The sequence below is a fragment of the Gadus chalcogrammus genome, chromosome 8 (genome assembly GCF_026213295.1).
Source record: "Gadus chalcogrammus isolate NIFS_2021 chromosome 8, NIFS_Gcha_1.0, whole genome shotgun sequence".
Taxonomy (NCBI): Eukaryota; Metazoa; Chordata; class Actinopteri; order Gadiformes; family Gadidae; genus Gadus; species Gadus chalcogrammus.
Window position 1 is genome coordinate 17133298 of NC_079419.1, and position 20124 is coordinate 17153421.

The following is a 20124-nucleotide window of genomic DNA, read 5'->3' on the forward strand; positions in this document are numbered from 1 at the left end:
GCAATGGCCCTATCATTCATATGGGTATGAGACCTTTCCACTGTTGATGGACTTGATCCACCATTTCAAGTGTCTTTAACATTTATACTTGGTTTCCAGAGATCTCAATACAATTGGTGATTTACTGTTCACATCCACCATCGAATCCCTAGGTCCCTGTATGCTCCAAGCAGTGGTGACCAATTCGGAATGTAACTCCAGTATTGGCTCAGTTAGTTGGACTGCAAGCAGCATGAATGAGACGTACATCGCTGTGGCAACAGGACTTGATGGCCACACACACGAGTGTTTCACAAATACCAGCTCCTGCACCTGGGACGACCTACACTGTGGTGAGAAGTACACTGTCCATGTGATGGCGAGGAATGGAAACCTCACCGGTCTGCCAAGCAACGGCTCGCCCATTCATACAGGTATGTGAACTGTCCACAAACCTTTTCCTAAATCCACCAATTAATCCATCTTTCAGTTTCATGTATGTTTTCCAGAAATGATAATAACATTGTTAAAATCCTGTTCATATCCTTCTCCAAATCCATAGGTCCCTGTATGCCCCAGGCAGTGGTGACCAATTCGGAATGTAACTCCAGTATTGCCTCAGTTAGTTGGACTGCCAACAATCTAAATCAGACATACATTGCTGTGGCAACAGGACTTGATGGCCACAACCACGAGTGTGTCACAAATACCAGCTCCTGCACCTGGGACGACCTACACTGTGGTGAGAAGTACACTGTCCATGTGATGGCGAGGAATGGAAATTGCACCGGTCTGCCATGCAATGGCTCGCCCATTCATACAGGTATGTGAACTGTCCACCAATTTTTACCTTAATCCACCAATCAATCCGTGTTTCAGTTTCATGCAAGTTTTCCAGACATCATAATAAGATTGTTAAAATCCTGTTCACATCCTTCTCCAAATCCCTAGGTCCCTGTATGCCCATGGCAGTGGTGACCAATTCGGATTGTAACTCCAGTATTGGTTTGGTTAGTTGGACCGCCAGCAATATAAATCAGACATACCTTGCTGTGGCAACAGGACTTGATGGCCACAACCACGAGTGTGTCACAAATACCAGCTCCTGCACCTGGGACGACCTACACTGTGGTGAGGAGTACACTGTCCAAGTGATGGCGAGGAATGGAAACTGCACTAGTCTGCCAAGCAATGGCCCTATCATTCATATGGGTATGAGACCTTTCCACTGTTGATGGACTTGATCCACCATTTCAAGTGTCTTTAACAGTTATACTTGGTTTCCGGAGATCTCAATACAATTGGTGATTTACTGTTCACATCCACCATCGAAACCCTAGGTCCCTGTATGCTCCAAGCAGTGGTGACCAATTCGGAATGTAACTCCAGTATTGGCTCAGTTAGTTGGACTGCCAACAGCATGAATGAGACGTACATCGCTGTGGCAACAGGACTTGATGGCCACACACACGAGTGTTTCACAAATACCAGCTCCTGCACCTGGGACGACCTACACTGTGGTGAGAAGTACACTGTCCATGTGATGGCGAGGAATGGAAACCTCACCGGTCTGCCAAGCAACGGCTCGCCCATTCATACAGGTATGTGAACTGTCCACAAACCTTTTCCTAAATCCACCAATTAATCCATCGTTCAGTTTCATGCATGTTTTCCAGAAATGATAATAAGATTGTTAAAATCCTGTTCATATCCTTCTCCAAATCCATAGGTCCCTGTATGCCCCAGGCAGTGGTGACCAATTCGGAATGTAACTCCAGTATTGCCTCAGTTAGTTGGACTGCCAACAATCTAAATCAGACATACATTGCTGTGGCAACAGGACTTGATGGCCACAACCACGAGTGTGTCACAAATACCAGCTCCTGCACCTGGGACGACCTACACTGTGGTGAGAAGTACACTGTCCATGTGATGGCGAGGAATGGAAACTGCACTAGTCTGCCAAGCAATGGCCCTATCATTCATATGGGTATGAGACCTTTCCAATGTTGATGGACTTGATCCACCATTTCAAGTGTCTTTAACATTTATACTTGGTTTCCAGAGATCTCAATACAATTGGTGATTTACTGTTCACATCCACCATCGAATCCCTAGGTCCCTGTATGCTCCAAGCAGTGGTGACCAATTCGGAATGTAACTCCGGTATTGGCTCAGTTAGTTGGACTGCCAGCAGCATGAATGAGACGTACATCGCTGTGGCAACAGGACTTGATGGCCACACACACGAGTGTTTCACAAATACCAGCTCCTGCACCTGGGACGACCTACACTGTGGTGAGAAGTACACTGTCCATGTGATGGCGAGGAATGGAAACCTCACCGGTCTGCCAAGCAACGGCTCGCCCATTCATACAGGTATGTGAACTGTCCACAAACCTTTTCCTAAATCCACCAATTAATCCATCTTTCAGTTTCATGTATGTTTTCCAGAAATGATAATAAGATTGTTAAAATCCTGTTCATATCCTTCTCCAAATCCATAGGTCCCTGTATGCCCCAGGCAGTGGTGACCAATTCGGAATGTAACTCCAGTATTGCCTTAGTTAGTTGGACTGCCAACAATCTAAATCAGACATACATTGCTGTGGCAACAGGACTTGATGGCCACAACCACGAGTGTGTCACAAATACCAGCTCCTGCACCTGGGATGACCTACACTGTGGTGAGAAGTACACTGTCCATGTGATGGCGAGGAATGGAAACTGCACCGGTCTGCCAAGCAATGGCTCGCCCATTCATACAGGTATGTGAACTGTCCACCAATTTTTACCTTAATCCACCAATTAATCCGTCTTTCAGTTTCATGCAAATTTTCCAGATATCATAATAAGATTGTTAAAATCCTGTTCACATCCTTCTCCAAACCCCTAGGTCCCTGTATGCCCCAGGCAGTGGTGACCAATTCGGAATGTAACTCCAGTATTGGTTTGGTTAGTTGGACCGCCAGCAATATAAATCAGACATACCTTGCTGTGGCAACAGGACTTGATGGCCACAACCACGAGTGTGTCACAAATACCAGCTCCTGCACCTGGGACGACCTACACTGTGGTGAGGAGTACACTGTCCAAGTGATGGCGAGGAATGGAAACTGCACTAGTCTGCCAAGCAATGGCCCTATCATTCATATGGGTATGAGACCTTTCCACTGTTGATGGACTTGATCCACCATTTCAAGTGTCTTTAACAGTTATACTTGGTTTCCGGAGATCTCAATACAATTGGTGATTTACTGTTCACATCCACCATCGAATCCCTAGGTCCCTGTATGCTCCAAGCAGTGGTGACCAATTCGGAATGTAACTCCAGTATTGGCTCAGTTAGTTGGACTGCCAACAGCATGAATGAGACGTACATCGCTGTGGCAACAGGACTTGATGGCCACACACACGAGTGTTTCACAAATACCAGCTCCTGCACCTGGGACGACCTACACTGTGGTGAGAAGTACACTGTCCATGTGATGGCGAGGAATGGAAACCTCACCGGTCTGCCAAGCAACGGCTCGCCCATTCATACAGGTATGTGAACTGTCCACAAACCTTTTCCTAAATCCACCAATTAATCCATCTTTCAGTTTCATGTATATTTTCCAGAAATTATAATAACATTGTTAAAATCCTGTTCATATCCTTCTCAAAATCCATAGGTCCCTGTATGCCCCAGGCATTGGTGACCAATTCGGAATGTAACTCCAGTATTGCCTCAGTTAGTTGGACTGCCAACAATCTAAATCAGACATACATTGCTGTGGCAACAGGACTTGATGGCCACAACCACGAGTGTGTCACAAATACCAGCTCCTGCACCTGGGACGACCTACACTGTGGTGAGAAGTACACTGTCCATGTGATGGCGAGGAATGGAAACTGCACCGGTCTGCCAAGCAATGGCTCGCCCATTCATACAGGTATGTGAACTGTCCACCAATTTTTACCTTAATCCACCAATTAATCCGTCTTTCAGTTTCATGCAAGTTTTCCAGATATCATAATAAGATTGTTAAAATCCTGTTCACATCCTTCTCCAAATCCCTAGGTCCCTGTATGCCCATGGCAGTGGTGACCAATTCGGATTGTAACTCCAGTATTGGTTTGGTTAGTTGGACAGCCAGCAATATAAATCAGACATACCTTGCTGTGGCAACAGGACTTGATGGCCACAACCACGAGTGTGTCACAAATACCAGCTACTGCACCTGGGACGACCTACACTGTGGTGAGGAGTACACTGTCCAAGTGATGGCGAGGAATGGAAACTGCACTAGTCTGCCAAGCAATGGCCCTATCATTCATATGGGTATGAGACCTTTCCACTGTTGATGGACTTGATCCACCATTTCAAGTGTCTTTAACATTTATACTTGGTTTCCAGAGATCTCAATACAATTGGTGATTTACTGTTCACATCCACCATCGAATCCCTAGGTCCCTGTATGCTCCAAGTAGTGGTGACCAATTCGGAATGTAACTCCAGTATTGGCTCAGTTAGTTGGACTGCCAGCAGCATGAATGAGACATACATCGCTGTGGCAACAGGACTTGATGGCCACAACCACGTATGTGTCACAAATACTAGCTCCTGTACCTGGGACGACCTACACTGTGGTGAGAAGTACACTGTCCATGTGATGGCGAGGAATGGAAACTGCACCGGTCTGCCAAGCAATGGCTCGCCCATTCATACAGGTATGTGAACTGTCCACCAATTTTTACCTTAATCCACCAATTAATCCGTCTTTCAGTTTCATGCAAGTTTTCCAGAAATCATAATAATATTGTTAAAATCCTTTTCACATCCTTCTCCAAATCCATAGGTCCCTGTATGCCCATGGCAGTGGTGACCAATTCGGATTGTAACTCCAGTATTGGTTTGGTTAGTTGGACCGCCAGCAATATAAATCAGACATACCTTGCTGTGGCAACAGGACTTGATGGCCACAACCACGAGTGTGTCACAAATACCAGCTCCTGCACCTGGGACGACCTACACTGTGGTGAGGAGTACACTGTCCAAGTGATGGCGAGGAATGGAAACTGCACTAGTCTGCCAAGCAATGGCCCTATCATTCATATGGGTATGAGACCTTTCCACTGTTGATGGACTTGATCCACCATTTCAAGTGTCTTTAACAGTTATACTTGGTTTCCAGAGATCTCACTACAATTGGTGATTTACTGTTCATATCCACCATCAAATCCCTAGGTCCCTGTATGCTTCAAGCAGTGGTGACCAATTCAGAATGTAACTCCAGTATTGGCTCAGTTAGTTGGACTGCCAGCAGCATGAATGAGACATACATCGCTGTGGCAACAGGACTTGATGGCCACACACACGAGTGTTTCACAAATACCAGCTCCTGCACCTGGGACGACCTACACTGTGGTGAGGAGTACACTGTCCAAGTGATGGCGAGGAATGGAAACTGCACTAGTCTGCCAAGCAATGGCCCTATCATTCATATGGGTATGAGACCTTTCCACTGTTGATGGACTTGATCCACCATTTCAAGTGTCTTTAACAGTTATACTTGGTTTCCAGAGATCTCACTACAATTGGTGATTTACTGTTCATATCCACCATCAAATCCCTAGGTCCCTGTATGCTTCAAGCAGTGGTGACCAATTCAGAATGTAACTCCAGTATTGGCTCAGTTAGTTGGACTGCCAGCAGCATGAATGAGACATACATCGCTGTGGCAACAGGACTTGATGGCCACACACACGAGTGTTTCACAAATACCAGCTCCTGCACCTGGGACGACCTACACTGTGGTGAGAAGTACACTGTCCATGTGATGGCGAGGAATGGAAACCTCACCGGTCTGCCTAGCAACGGCTCGCCCATTCATACAGGTATGTGAACTGTCCACAAACCTTTTCCTAAATCCACCAATTCATCCATCTTTCAGTTTCATGTATGTTTTCCAGAAATGATAATAACATTGTTAAAATCCTGTTCATATCCTTCTCCAAATCCATAGGTCCCTGTATGCCCCAGGCAGTGGTGACCAATTCGGAATGTAACTCCAGTATTGGTTTGGTTAGTTGGACCGCCAGCAATATAAATCAGACATACCTTGCTGTGGCAACAGGACTTGATGGCCACAACCACGAGTGTGTCACAAATACCAGCTCCTGCACCTGGGACGACCTACACTGTGGTGAGAAGTACACTGTCCATGTGATGGCGAGGAATGGAAACTGCACCGGTCTGCCAAGCAATGGCTCGCCCATTCATACAGGTATGTGAACTGTCCACCAATTTTTACCTTAATCCACCAATTAATCCGTCTTTCAGTTTCATGCAAGTTTTCCAGATATCATAATAAGATTGTTAAAATCCTGTTCACATCCTTCTCCAAATCCCTAGGTCCCTGTATGCCCATGGCAGTGGTGACCAATTCGGATTGTAACTCCAGTATTGGTTTGGTTAGTTGGACCGCCAGCAATATAAATCAGACATACCTTGCTGTGGCAACAGGACTTGATGGCCACAACCACGAGTGTGTCACAAATACCAGCTCCTGCACCTGGGACGACCTGCACTGTGGTGAGGAGTACACTGTCCAAGTGATGGCGAGGAATGCAAACTGCACTAGTCTGCCAAGCAATGGCCCTATCATTCATATGGGTATGAGACCTTTCCACTGTTGATGGACTTGATCCACCATTTCAAGTGTCTTTAACAGTTATACTTGGTTTCCAGAGATCTCAATACAATTGGTGATTTACTGTTCACATCCATCATCGAATCCCTAGGTCCCTGTATGCTCCAAGCAGTGGTGACCAATTCGGAATGTAACTCCAGTATTGGCTCAGTTAGTTGGACTGCCAGCAGCATGAATGAGACATACATCGCTGTGGCAACAGGACTTGATGGCCACAACCACGAATGTGTCACAAATACCAGCTCCTGTACCTGGGACGACCTACACTGTGGTGAGAAGTACACTGTCCATGTGATGGCGAGGAATGGAAACTGCACCGGTCTGCCAAGCAATGGCTCGCCCATTCATACAGGTATGTGAACTGTCCACCAATTTTTACCTTAATCCACCAATTAATCCGTCTTTCAGTTTCATGCAAGTTTTCCAGAAATCATAATAAGATTGTTAAAATCCTTTTCACATCCTTCTCCAAATCCATAGGTCCCTGTATGCCCATGGCAGTGGTGACCAATTCGGATTGTAACTCCAGTATTGGTTTGGTTAGTTGGACCGCCAGCAATATAAATCAGACATACCTTGCTGTGGCAACAGGACTTGATGGCCACAACCACGAGTGTGTCACAAATACCAGCTCCTGCACCTGGGACGACCTACACTGTGGTGAGGAGTACACTGTCCAAGTGATGGCGAGGAATGGAAACTGCACTAGTCTGCCAAGCAATGGCCCTATCATTCATATGGGTATGAGACCTTTCCACTGTTGATGGACTTGATCCACCATTTCAAGTGTTTTTAACAGTTATACTTGGTTTCCAGAGATCTCAATACAATTGGTGATTTACTGTTCACATCCACCATCGAATCCCTAGGTCCCTGTATGCTCCAAGCAGTGGTGACCAATTCGGAATGTAACTCCAGTATTGGCTCAGTTAGTTGGACTGCCAGCAGCATGAATGAGACATACATCGCTGTGGCAACAGGACTTGATGGCCACAACCACGAATGTGTCACAAATACCAGCTCCTGTACCTGGGACGACCTACACTGTGGTGAGAAGTACACTGTCCATGTGATGGCGAGGAATGGAAACTGCACCGGTCTGCCAAGCAATGGCTCGCCCATTCATACAGGTATGTGAACTGTCCACCAATTTTTACCTTAATCCACCAATTAATCCGTTTTTCAGTTTCATGCAAGTTTTCCAGATATCATAATAAGATTGTTAAAATCCTGTTCACATCCTTCTCCAAATCCCTAGGTCCCTGTATGCCCATGGCAGTGGTGACCAATTCGGATTGTAACTCCAGTATTGGTTTGGTTAGTTGGACCGCCAGCAATATAAATCAGACATACCTTGCTGTGGCAACAGGACTTGATGGCCACAACCACGAGTGTGTCACAAATACCAGCTCCTGCACCTGGGACGACCTACACTGTGGTGAGGAGTACACTGTCCAAGTGATGGCGAGGAATGGAAACTGCACTAGTCTGCCAAGCAATGGCCCTATCATTCATATGGGTATGAGACCTTTCCACTGTTGATGGACTTGATCCACCATTTCAAGTGTCTTTAACAGTTATACTTGGTTTCCAGAGATCTCAATACAATTGGTGATTTACTGTTCACATCCACTATCGAATCCCTAGGTCCCTGTATGCTCCAAGCAGTGGTGACCAATTCGGAATGTAACTCCAGCATTGGCTCAGTTAGTTGGACTGCCAGCAGCATGAATGAGACATACATCGCTGTGGCAACAGGTATTGATGGCCACACACACGAGTGTTTCACAAATACCAGCTCCTGCACCTGGGACGACCTACACTGTGGTGAGAAGTACACTGTCCATGTGATGGCGAGGAATGGAAACCTCACCGGTCTGCCAAGCAACGGCTCGCCCATTAATACAGGTATGTGAACTGTCCACAAACCTTTTCCTAAATCCACCAATTAATCCATTTTTCAGTTTCATGCATGTTTTCCAGAAATGATAATAAGATTGTTAAAATCCTGTTCATATCCTTCTCCAAATCCATAGGTCCCTGTATGCCCCAGGCAGTGGTGACCAATTCGGAATGTAACTCCAGTATTGCCTCAGTTAGTTGGACTGCCAACAATCTAAATCAGACATACATTGCTGTGGCAACAGGACTTGATGGCCACAACCACGAGTGTGTCACAAATACCAGCTCCTGCACCTGGGACGACCTACACTGTGGTGAGGAGTACACTGTCCATGTGATGGCGAGGAATGGAAACTGCACCGGTCTGCCAAGCAATGGCTCGCCCATTCATACAGGTATGTGAACTGTCCACCAATTTTTACCTTAATCCACCAATTGATCCGTTTTTCAGTTTAATGCAAGTTTTCCAGAAATGATAATAAGATTGTTAAAATCCTGTTCACATCCTTCTCCAAATCCCTAGGTCCCTGTATGCCCATGGCAGTGGTGACCAATTCGGATTGTAACTCCAGTATTGGTTTGGTTAGTTGGACCGCCAGCAATATAAATCAGACATACTTTGCTGTGGCAACAGGACTTGATGGCCACAACCACGATTGTGTCACAAATACCAGCTCCTGCACTTGGGACGACCTACACTGTGGTGAGGAGTACACTGTCCAAGTGATGGCGAGGAATGGAAACTGCACTAGTCTGCCAAGCAGCAGCTCTGTCATTCATATGGGTAAAAGTCTTTACCAATAATCTTTATTCTTTTATCGACTATCGAAGTTTCGTCATTCATGCAGCGTATGTTTTTTGCTCTTTTTGTTGAAATTGATCCTTCATATACACAAAACAACCATCTGGAGTGTCCGTTTAGGTCTTTACTCTGAATTTAATTTAATATTTTTTCTCTTTTATAATCTCCAGCTCCATGCCCACCACAGAGTATCAGTGGCACCCTGGATTGTGTTACAAATTCAGCCTGGATATCCTGGAACTCAAGCCAAGGTGCAGCGAGCTACACAGTGATGTCCCTTGTTGATGGGGACCACAGATTCAACTGTACCACCTCAACTAACTCCACTTGTGAGGTGCAGGACCTGGAGTGTGGTGCCATGTATAATTTCAGTGTCATCGCTTCAAACAGTTTTTGCGACAGTATGCCCAGCACTCCCATCGAACTGGAGACAGGTATGACAAAACGATACGCTCATGTTTGATTGAGCTCATGACAAAATGCTATTATTACTTCCTGTATCCCACTCTGTTTTGGATATTATTGACATTGTCTGATCTATTTGTATTTGTGATCCTTGAAAACAATGTCATTAATGGGACTTACCTTTTCCAACGAATCAGACATTAGATTCATATCTAAAATCTGATTGCAGACCAGCTCAAATCTCAGTGAACAGGGCATTTGATTTTGTTTTGCATATTGCTTTGACCAATCATCTTGCTGGAGGCGTGCATCGTGCAGGCGTGTCACCAATAAGGGCGTTACTGGCGACAACAACTTGGCCAGCAGTCTAAAATTGTTTCTGTTAAGATTTCAAATCAACACCATTTAGAAAAACATGAAAAACAACAAAACATAGCGAGACAGGTAACAAGGCATGGTTCTGACCCTTACCGTCTTGATTTCACGGCCTACGCTCTTTGTTGTCAGCCCCCAGAAAATCTGCTAAAACATCGTTGGACTGCTGCATCTGAGATTCATTGTGTAATTTACACAATATCATTGCCAATCTCTCAATGACCTCACTATTATCAACCCCCCAAACCTCCAAACCCCCAACCCAGCCCCCTGTTCCCTCTCGGCCATCACCGCATTTTTTCAGTGCCACAACTCTTCCATCCTTGTGGTCTGGGAGACCATGGCGGGAGGCGAGGGAAACACTCAGTACATCGCCACGGCAGAGGCAAGCGACAGAACCTACTTGTACTGCAACTCCACCGACACTCACTGCACTCTGTGGGGAGCGCGCTGTGATCTACGCTACACCATCATAGTGGCCGCATCCTCCGACCATTGCAGTGGTCTTCGGAGTCCGCCCTTCAGGATAAGCATGGGTACGTGCAGCTACTGTTGATCCAATGCATGCATTTTTCCTTGAGTGTTTCTGTTTTACAGTCTTCCAGCAAAGACCAGCGTGGCGTTTTGCAATGCTAACGTTTGCGGTTGTGTGTCTTCATTGTTTCCCATTGAAGAGCCCTGCCCACCAAGAGAGCTGGTGGTGAACACGTCCTGCGGGGACAGCGGTGCACTGGTGTCCTGGAGGCGCTCCCCAGTGGCCGAGGACTACCTTGTTACTGCCAGGGCTTCCGATGGCCACATGCCCACGTGCAACACCAGCTTTAGCAACTGCAGCCTGTCCGACCTCCACTGTGGCCAGCAGTATATGCTGTCTGTGACTGCTAGCCATCAGAACTGCTCAAGCAGGGCCAGTCAAAATGTCACCTTTAACACAGGTATGCTCTGCCCGTATCGTGTCAAATAAATGTCATTGGATAAATATGTATTATTCATCACCTCGAATGAAGACGAACCTTTACTGTAAGAATCATAGTATTTTCCTTTTGTGCAGGTACTGATAAGAAAATAACTGAATCACTGAAACCTTTAACCATTCTAAAGCCATGCTACTTCTATGATATGAACATGTGTTTTTCTTAAAATCTGCATATCATTATGAATCATAATGTTATATTTACATTTAGGGGATTTTTGCTTTTATCCAAAGCGACAACCATTCATTCACACACACTCACACACACCGTCGGCGGAGTTAACCACGCTGGGCGAAGTCAGCTTGTCAGGAGCAGTCAGGGTTAGGCGTCTTGCTCAGGGACACCTCCACCGTAAGAGTGGCCGGGGATCAAACTAGCAACCTTCCGGTTACCAGTCAACCCGCTCCACCTCCTGAGCTACTATCGCCCTAACCAACTATATATATGTTGAATATATAGTCCTTATATCTTCTACTCTCCCTTCTTCTCACCTCCGGCAGTGATATGCCAACCAGACGTTCTCTCAATCAGCATCCACTGTGTCAATCAGTCGGCAGTGCTCTCCTGGACCCCCGTTGGTGATGTGGTGGGATACTCAGCCTCTGCTGAGAACGAGGCAGGCCACATGCTGTTCTGTAACAGCAGCTCAGAGCCCACCTGCACCATGGGCGGCCTCCAGTGTGGATCCCAGTATAACTTCTCCGTCCAGGCCTCTGACGGGACCTGCAACCGCTCCATCAGTGAGCCAGTGCTGGCCGGAGGAGGTACCACAGAGATGTTCATTCATAAAGCATATCATACGATGTCCATTATTACAATTATTATATTCGTTTTTTGACCCAAATTGATTGGGTTGAGTTAAATTGGGCTCTTCTTATTACTATTTGGGATTGGAGCGTATTGGAGTAGTATAGGGGGCAGCATAGTCGCAGGTCAAGGCTGTTTGACTCTCAGTCAACAGGTTCTGGGTCAGAACCCTGATGTCTGCAGTCTACCTGTTTGCGTCCTGGCGGAGGCCTAACCCCCGCCTCCGTGCATGCATCTGAATAGTTGTAGATACGTATATATGTATCGAAGGCTACTTGTATAACCACCTTTTGCTTTTACATATGTTCAAAGTCGATTTGCTGTCTGTCTGGCCCAGTCCCATGTCCTCCAGAAGATCTTCAGGTGCAGCTGTTGCCCATGGAAAGTGCAGTCCAGACACTGCATTTTGAGTGGTCCCAGGTTGCATGTCCAGATGTCCAGTACCAGCTGATCTTGACTGGCAGCATATTAGGGGACAGCCAAGCACAGTTTGAGCTCTCTTCATATTGGACAAACTCAACCTTTTTTGAAATGCCCCTCCCCTGCGGCTCATCCTACCTGGCTACGGTGCAGGGCAGAGGACCCGCTGGCACCAGTGCGCCATCTGAGGCTTTAAATGGAACTACAGGTACACGGCTTTCCCCAACCAAGCCTTTGCCTTCACAGGATTAAACAAAATAGATAAGAGAGTTTGAGTGTGAATGTATTCAAATGTACAAGATAAAATAGTATTAAACGTTTCCATCACAGCCTTTCCAGGTTAGTCAGTGTATGAATGCATTTATGAAATGAAATGGCTGGGTTTGATTGTTGCAGAAATGTTTAAAGCTGTGTATTCAATTGGTTCTAGAATACACCTATTTTACGAATAGGATATTTCCGGATCAGATATGATACAACTGAATAATAACTCAAGCATGTTCAACGTCCATCCAAAATAGCAATCACTTGAAGCCACCAACCACTAACAAACCAACAATTCCCTGCCCGCCCTCTTTTATATATTTCCTCCACCCAGCTCCATGTTCGCCTGCAAACGTGACTTTCAGAGGCAGTACTGCCTCAGCCGTCCTCTCATGGTACGACTCTGTGTTCGCCACCTACTACACGGTGTATGACAACCGGACGGCGCCCCCGAGCCAATTGTGCAACGTCACTGAGCTCACCTGCAGCCTGACTGAAGTCCCTCATGGCAGCGTTCTCATCACTGCCAGCAACGCAGCGGGCGAGAGTGATTCGGCCCCTGTCGAAAGAGGTAGGTGCTGCCTTGTTGTGTTTTAGAACAGACACACGCACACATGCAAGCCTGCATGCAGCTGTAGCTGATGAAAAGAGTGAAGTTTATGTTTCATGTATGTATGATAGATACTGCCTCATCGTTAATGAAGGGGAACCAACCTGTCATTGTTGCACTTTTTTTTTACTTCTAAAATGTAATAATCCTGATATTGTATATTCAATAAATGGATGTGCCATTAATTAGGCCTAAGGGCCTAATTAAATCCGTAATTTGATAAGCTGATCTAGCCATAACACCTCGGTGACAGGTGACACATACAATTCCTTTTTAAGTATACATACAGGGAGCGTACAGCTATACACCTCAACATTATGCTAACATAACGGCTAAACTTTTACAGTGATAGGAGGAGGACGTAGGAGGAGGGACCTCAGGGACAACAACAAGGGTGAGTTCTCTTTCTTTGGGGGATCATTTTTGTGTTTATTAGCCTACTGTATTATTAGCCTACTGAAGAAGATACCACAGATCTTGACTTTCATGCAATGCCCATTTATATGGGCATAGGGATGAGTATGTCCAAACCCTTTTATGTCTCCAATGGAGTGCGGCAGGGCGGAATTCTGCAGCAGCTTCTTAGAATATGCTCTCAATATGGCATAATGTATGATATTAAATTTAACTCAACGAAAAGTGTGGTGCTGATTGCTAGAACCAAGGAGGATAGGAAGCTTTTCCTTCTTTCTCACTCGCAGGCGAACCGCTAGTGGTTGTAAAGAAGGTTAAATATCTGGGACATGTGATAAGAGATGAACTCTGTGATGATGATGTGCAGCGCCAATGTGGTATACTGTATGGGCAGGCAAACATGCTGGCTCGCAAATTCTGCATGTGTACTACTGATGTTAAAATATCGCTCTTCAATACGTATTGCACTCCACTGTATACTGCCCACCTGTGGTGTAAGCGAAAAGGAAAAAACTTCAAGTGACATATAATGGTGCTCTGAGAATTTTGCTTAAAACTCCCAGGAGGGGTAGTGCCAGTGAAGTGTTCGTGATAAAACAACGTGCCCACTTTTAATGCTGTTCTGAGAAATTGTATGCATAGATTCATTGGCAGATTGTCTATCGATTATTGTGTCTCTAACTGATATCTCTCACTCAACTTGCTTCTGGAAACATTGGACCTGAAGCTTGTATGTGTTTCAAATGTGTGTAATATAATTGGTAATGCCTCATTTGCATCCTTCTTAAATGTTTTGTATTGTTTTATATATGTATGTGTGAATATCTATATATATATCTCAATATATATATATATATGTATATATATATATATATCTCAATATATATATATATATATGTATGTATATGTATATATATGTGTATGTATATCTATATGTATGTATGTGTGTATGTGTATATTTATATATATATATACATATATATTTATACATTTTTTATCAATGTACTGTGCTGTTTTTGTGGACCTTCCTGTGTCTTGAATAAAGTTATAATAATAATATATCTTCATCTTAACATTCAAGGTGTTTATTAAAACATTGCTTTAAGCTATATCTATAAATCAATCCTAATAATTTTAAAACATCTGGCCCTTGTCCCCAACAGCAGCCCTCTCCGTCCCCATAGTGTCGGTCATCGTGGAAGGGTCGACGGTCCTGGTGGTCAAATGGCCTCCAGTCAGGGGAGTGGACTTCTACAGCGTTGTCATCAGCCAGCAGAACAACACTCAGACCCTGCGTGTGGATGGGGAGAAAACCATGCTGACTGACCTCAGCCCAGACTCCACCTACTGCCTGTCAGTGCGGGCAGAGAGCTCCAGCACTGTAGGGTCTTACTCGAAGCCCCAGTGTGTTCAAACAGCATAGAACCACCGGCTGGGCAGAGGGCCTCTGTTGTGGGAGCAATTCCTCTCACTGAAGATGTTGTTGGCTTTGCTGCTAAATGTATAGCAGAACAGTAATCACTGTGATTGTATAGCTGTAGTTTATAAATCTGTGATTCCCAGTCAAGAGAATATAATCTAGGTGTACTTTTAACCTGCCATATAATCGATCAGATAATTTCACAAACACTTTATCCAGAGAAGCACATTGACTACGGAGCGAGTAGCGGATAGGCATCTTGGCCAAGGATGCCTACAGGTAGACTGCAGACATTTGGGTTCAACCCAAACCTTTCGACTTGGGGTCTATCATTTTAACCACTACAAACCCGGCCCCTTTTATGGGTACGTGTGTGGATAGTCTACACAGAAATTAAACAATATATAACCATGGCATATTCCTAAATGATGTCTCACATGCTGCATTATCCACTCAAAACTACTCCATCCAGTACTCGATGATTTTATAGGCCTACTACAGAATCACTAATGTAGCCAACAGGAAGTGATGAACCTTTTCCTCCACGGGGTCTGAGCTCCTCAGCCACAGTAATTGTTTTTGAATCATTTCTATTAAGGACTCTTGGGCAAGAGGAAAATAAATATTCTAACTTTATTTTGCTAAGTTAACCATGTACATTTTGTAATAGAATTGTATCAGTGTTTCACATTTTTAACAATATTTAAGATATGGCCATTTTCTCAGAAGTATATTAAAAAAGCAAAACAAAAACGCTGCGTGTGTTTCTATATTCAATTGTTCATTTTATAAAGGCAAAGCAGACATTCAGTAAAAGTATTTTATTAGAAAACAAAATGCAACAGAGCAATTACCCCAACAGCATAAATCAGGGGTAAGCATGTGGTACGAATCCCCTTCTTTGGGGGGGCTCTACGGGACAAAACTTTCTCAGACCCATTATGTACAATGCCATAGAATGTCAGGAGAAACTTCATAGAAAATTAAAATTACTTTTCAAATATCAGACTAACAGTGTTCTAAAAGTGAAAAAAAAGGCAGAAAATTAAGATAAACCAATACAACAGATAGACCCAATGAGGCCCTTTCATGTCTCTCTCTGCCAACAATTCTTCTGTGGGGCAGAGTTTAAAGACTAGAACAATCAAGAACAAAAAAAAGGACTTGAATTGAGATATTGCTTTAAGAGGACATCTTGTCGTTGCTGTGGCTCCTTCTACGGTCCCCGTGTTTACCGTGGTTGTTGCTGGACTCTTTGTGACGATGGCTCTTCTCCTTGCTGCCGCTCTGCTTGTGGGAGCGCGGCTCCCTCTCCCGGCTGTGCTCCCTCTTCCTGCTCTTCTCCTCCCCCCCGCCCTCCGTCCGGCTGCTCTTGTGCCGCTTCTCCCTGCTTCTGCTCCTGGTGGCGCGCTTGGCCTTCCTTTCCTCCCGGTGCCTGTCCCTCTCCTCCTTGTGCCGCCGATCATCTGGCTCGCCTCGGCTCTTCTTGTCCCTCGACCTCTCCCCGTCTCCACTCCGGTCTTTGTGGTGCTCCCTGTCCTTCCTCTTGCTCCTGTCGTTCTCCACCGCACCCCCGTCCCTCTCCTTGTCTCTCCGCTCGCCCCTCTTCTCCCGGCTACCGCTGGGGCTCCTCCTCCGCTCGCGGTTACGGTCGTCGCTGCGGGACCTGCGTCGCTCCCCGCCACTGCCACCTCCAACCCCCCCTCCTCCTCCTCCTCCTCCTCGTTCCCTGTCTCTATCTCCCCTGCCCTCCTTCTCTTTCCTCTGGCGGTCTCGTTCCCTCTCGAGCTCGCGGTCGAAGCTGGGTCCGTGACGCTCCCGTTCGCCGTGGCGGCTGGGCGACCGAGACGGCTTTGGGGACCGCCGTGGGGTGGGGGTCCTCCGGGGGCTCCTGTGGAGACACGTTAAGACGCAGGTTAGGACAAGGCGTTCAGAGCGATCAAAGGGAAAGGCTCATTGAAGCTCTACAGCCGGGAAAGCCCGGCTGCATCCCCTCGAGCGGCGGCGCTCCACTGGCCTGGCTGGTTCGGCGGGCACCGCCTCCGCCTCCGCCTCGGGCTCCTTCGCCACAATCTTCCGCGGCCGAGCCTTCATCTGCTGGTCAATCATCTTCTGCACAGGCACCGGGATGCGGGGGAAGAGGGTGGAGAACCACTCCAGCTTGGTGAGGAAGGAGCGCAGCATCTCTCCCACCGACATCATGCAGCCTCCCCCGGCCTTGACGTCGAGCTCCTGGACGGAGAGGGGGCAGAGCCATGCAGAATGCAGTCAGTGCACATGTAAGCCACGGTGGAACATATCTGTTTGATGTCATGGTGGCTTGCTTTAGTTGGAAGATATTTTTGTGATGACCAAATACTGAAACTTCACCTCTGTTCATCTAGCTTAATCTCTCAAATATCAGTCAAATGTGTCTGATTTGAATTGGAGAAGAAGGAATGTCCCCTAAATATCCTTTAAACGTAACTGAGTGGCATTCTCCCAAAGACTGGATTAACAATAATTAAGTTGGCAAAAGTATTCAACCTAAAAATGAGTCGTTGAATGTCAGGCCTTTTTCCCCATTCATCTCTAAAATGGACACATGCGACACCATCATCCAGCATCTGCTTTCTCATGTTGTTTACCACTGATCCTGCCCACAGTGTCAATACAGACTGGAGTATGTACGCCGGTGCACAACAGTCGAACTGAAATCAACTTCATATGGTAGAGAACAGCCGCTTTGCACTCACACACGCAAACCAACAGTGCTGAGAAACATTATCCAATTCACCTGCTGCGCAATGGGCATCTAAAGAAAAGAACAGGGGAATTAACCGATTTGGTAGGATGTCATTTGAGCAGTTTATGTATATTTCATTGGTACACCATAATAGGCCTGGTTGCACAGCCCATTAGTCAAATTAGGATTTGAAATAAGCGTATATATCAAAAGTGAATTGTTTGAATAAACTGAATGCGCTGAAAAGATATGCATCCATCTGCATTTATCCTATTTTTTTGGTTTTCAAATGTGCAACAAGTCCTAATAACACGCCATCAAAAAGAGAGGACATGCCTTCAGATCACATTGGACTACAAGATGTTCTCTGTTTCATTCATACTCACCCCCATTAAACCAGCAGTACAGCAATGATCAAATTTAGCTATGCAACTTTACAGACTGGAGGAGAATTTAGCCAAATGAAGACAAAGGTGAGAGTCAGCTATGAGCATCACAACAAGGAAAGAACAGGGTTTTAAACATCTGCCGTGCCAATGTCGTGTCATTCATGAAGAGAAAGATCTAACTGCTAAGAGATAGAAACATTAAATCATTACCCGTGGGGACATACCTCCTCATCATCCAGGAAGCCATCATACCAGTCCACCAGGTCGGGAGGCGGTTGAGTGTATCTGTTAATCGAAAAAACATACTTGTTTGATGAGGATGCCATAGGTACAACAATATATACTCAATATAGAAATAGTGGTGTTTCCGGCTGCTATTTTTTAATAATTTGAGAAAAGCATTTATGAAGAGGCAATCATACCGTATGTACATGAATCCAAGTGCTCTGATGTAGGGAGAGTCTGTGTGAGTTATCAGACCCATCACCTGTTTGCGAGTCATTTTGAGCGTAAATAATTTGTACAGCAGACAGAACGCTGTGGACACAATACCACCGGTTCCTACTCCACGCACCTGAAAGGGAAATATGCAATTGTTAGCTACTTCACATGTTAAGAGAAACCACACTACTGAAAATCAACCTTATAGTCTCTACTCCGCACATAACACAAGAAACAGTTGCCTGCCAATGCAATATATGGTGACACGCCATTCAGTAACGAAAAGGCACTCAAGTTGGTAAGTTAAAAACCACGTACTTCTCACTTACCCCTCCGCACATTCCAGTTTGACCCGCGGTCTTCCTGCTTCCTTTTTCCCATGGTTCGACGTGATTCACCTGTAGAGGGTCAATATTGAGCAAATCAGTAATGGTCATAAAGTAAGGCTAGTTCATGGTTTGGCCGATATTGTAAACATCGGCTGATCCAAACAAACGATTACACAATTCGCCGTTTGTTACAGTAGGTACGGTAGTACGATCAAACAATTGGCTTTAAATCAAGGTTATAATTACAAAGTGCAAATTGTAAGGATTTACTATCAATGTAACAAGGACGAAAGACATACGGCTGTTAGCAACTCAAATCGATACAATGAAGTGCAATAACGTTAGTAGTTTACATCGTATTGAGCTAGCATTTGTCTAGCATTAGCTGCGAGATTAGCATGTTAGCATTAGCAGTGAGGTTTCAGTACCTTAAAGTAGATTTCGTCAACGACTTCATGGTATGTTTTAAGTTCATACAGTTGAACTTTGAAATACGGCGAAGACAGAACATTAGTTAGAATCATGGGGTTGAGGTTCATGGTCTTTTCGTTACCCCATAGGGGCAATACGTTCCCATGTTTCCCAGGCGCAGTCTTGTTAATGGCCTGCTGCTGATTCCCGACGTTAGCCATGATGGTTGAATCCCACGCCGCTGTCTTTACCCGCCGCGTTGGTTTCCGATTACAATCCCATCAAAACTATCTCCGATATTTGATCTTAAATGATCACCAGAAATGGATTGAAAAAAGTATTTTTGATAAATAACGGCGGGAACGGCGCGGCGATTAGTGCTGCAATGAGAGCGGCAGGTCGACCAGAGTGCTGCAGTGGTCTGTTGCTGAACGTAAGGTGTGCGTCACCTCAGTACGACACAAAACGTGACCCCGCCCACTGAACGGATTTAGACAAGTTTACCGCCGTTATTTTTAAATAAATTATAAAACAATTAAAATATATCAAATATTGTAAATGGGGTCGGTAGGCCTAATTCTACAAGGATTTCTGAAGTAAAAAACGAATTGTATATTAAACTCTTTCTTAATTCATCTAACAACACTTAGTAGGGTAGTAGGCTATGTCAAATATTTTACTAACTTGTGCAACCTGGAAATTATGCCTTTCACGTAGTCTGACTGTATTCAGTATAAGCTATCACTTTTAAATTATATATAT

General features: G+C 45.2%; 2 protein-coding genes across 5 annotated transcripts; one reads left to right on the forward strand and one right to left on the reverse strand.

Annotated features, from left to right (window-relative positions):
• Window positions 1–10152: 10152 nt before the first annotated feature.
• Window positions 10153–15087, forward strand: LOC130388031 (fibronectin type III domain-containing protein 7-like). The gene is made up of 8 exons (XM_056597331.1): window positions 10153–10227; window positions 10425–10694; window positions 10833–11093; window positions 11633–11896; window positions 12277–12567; window positions 12958–13194; window positions 13580–13627; window positions 14811–15087. The coding sequence occupies exons 2-8, from the start codon at window positions 10499–10501 to the stop codon at window positions 15068–15070; spliced, it is 1557 nt and encodes a 518-aa protein (XP_056453306.1). The 5' UTR covers window positions 10153–10227; window positions 10425–10498; the 3' UTR covers window positions 15071–15087.
• Window positions 14945–19801, reverse strand: prpf38b (pre-mRNA processing factor 38B). Of its 4 annotated transcripts, none has more exons than XM_056597333.1 (6): window positions 19380–19410; window positions 18941–19020; window positions 18604–18755; window positions 18406–18466; window positions 17085–17299; window positions 14953–16958 (listed from the first exon to the last, which is right to left on the reverse strand). In XM_056597333.1, the coding sequence occupies exons 3-6, from the start codon at window positions 18681–18683 to the stop codon at window positions 16250–16252; spliced, it is 1065 nt and encodes a 354-aa protein (XP_056453308.1). In that variant the 5' UTR covers window positions 18684–18755; window positions 18941–19020; window positions 19380–19410; the 3' UTR covers window positions 14953–16249. The 4 variants fall into 4 exon arrangements, with proteins under 4 accessions (XP_056453309.1, XP_056453310.1, XP_056453308.1 ...); XM_056597332.1 differs by having other exon boundaries at window positions 14961–16958; window positions 18952–19020; window positions 19380–19801; XM_056597334.1 differs by lacking the exons at window positions 18941–19020; window positions 19380–19410 and adding an exon at window positions 17803–17861 and having other exon boundaries at window positions 14945–16958; window positions 18392–18466; window positions 18604–18695.
• Between the last annotated feature and the right edge of the window lie 323 nt (window positions 19802–20124).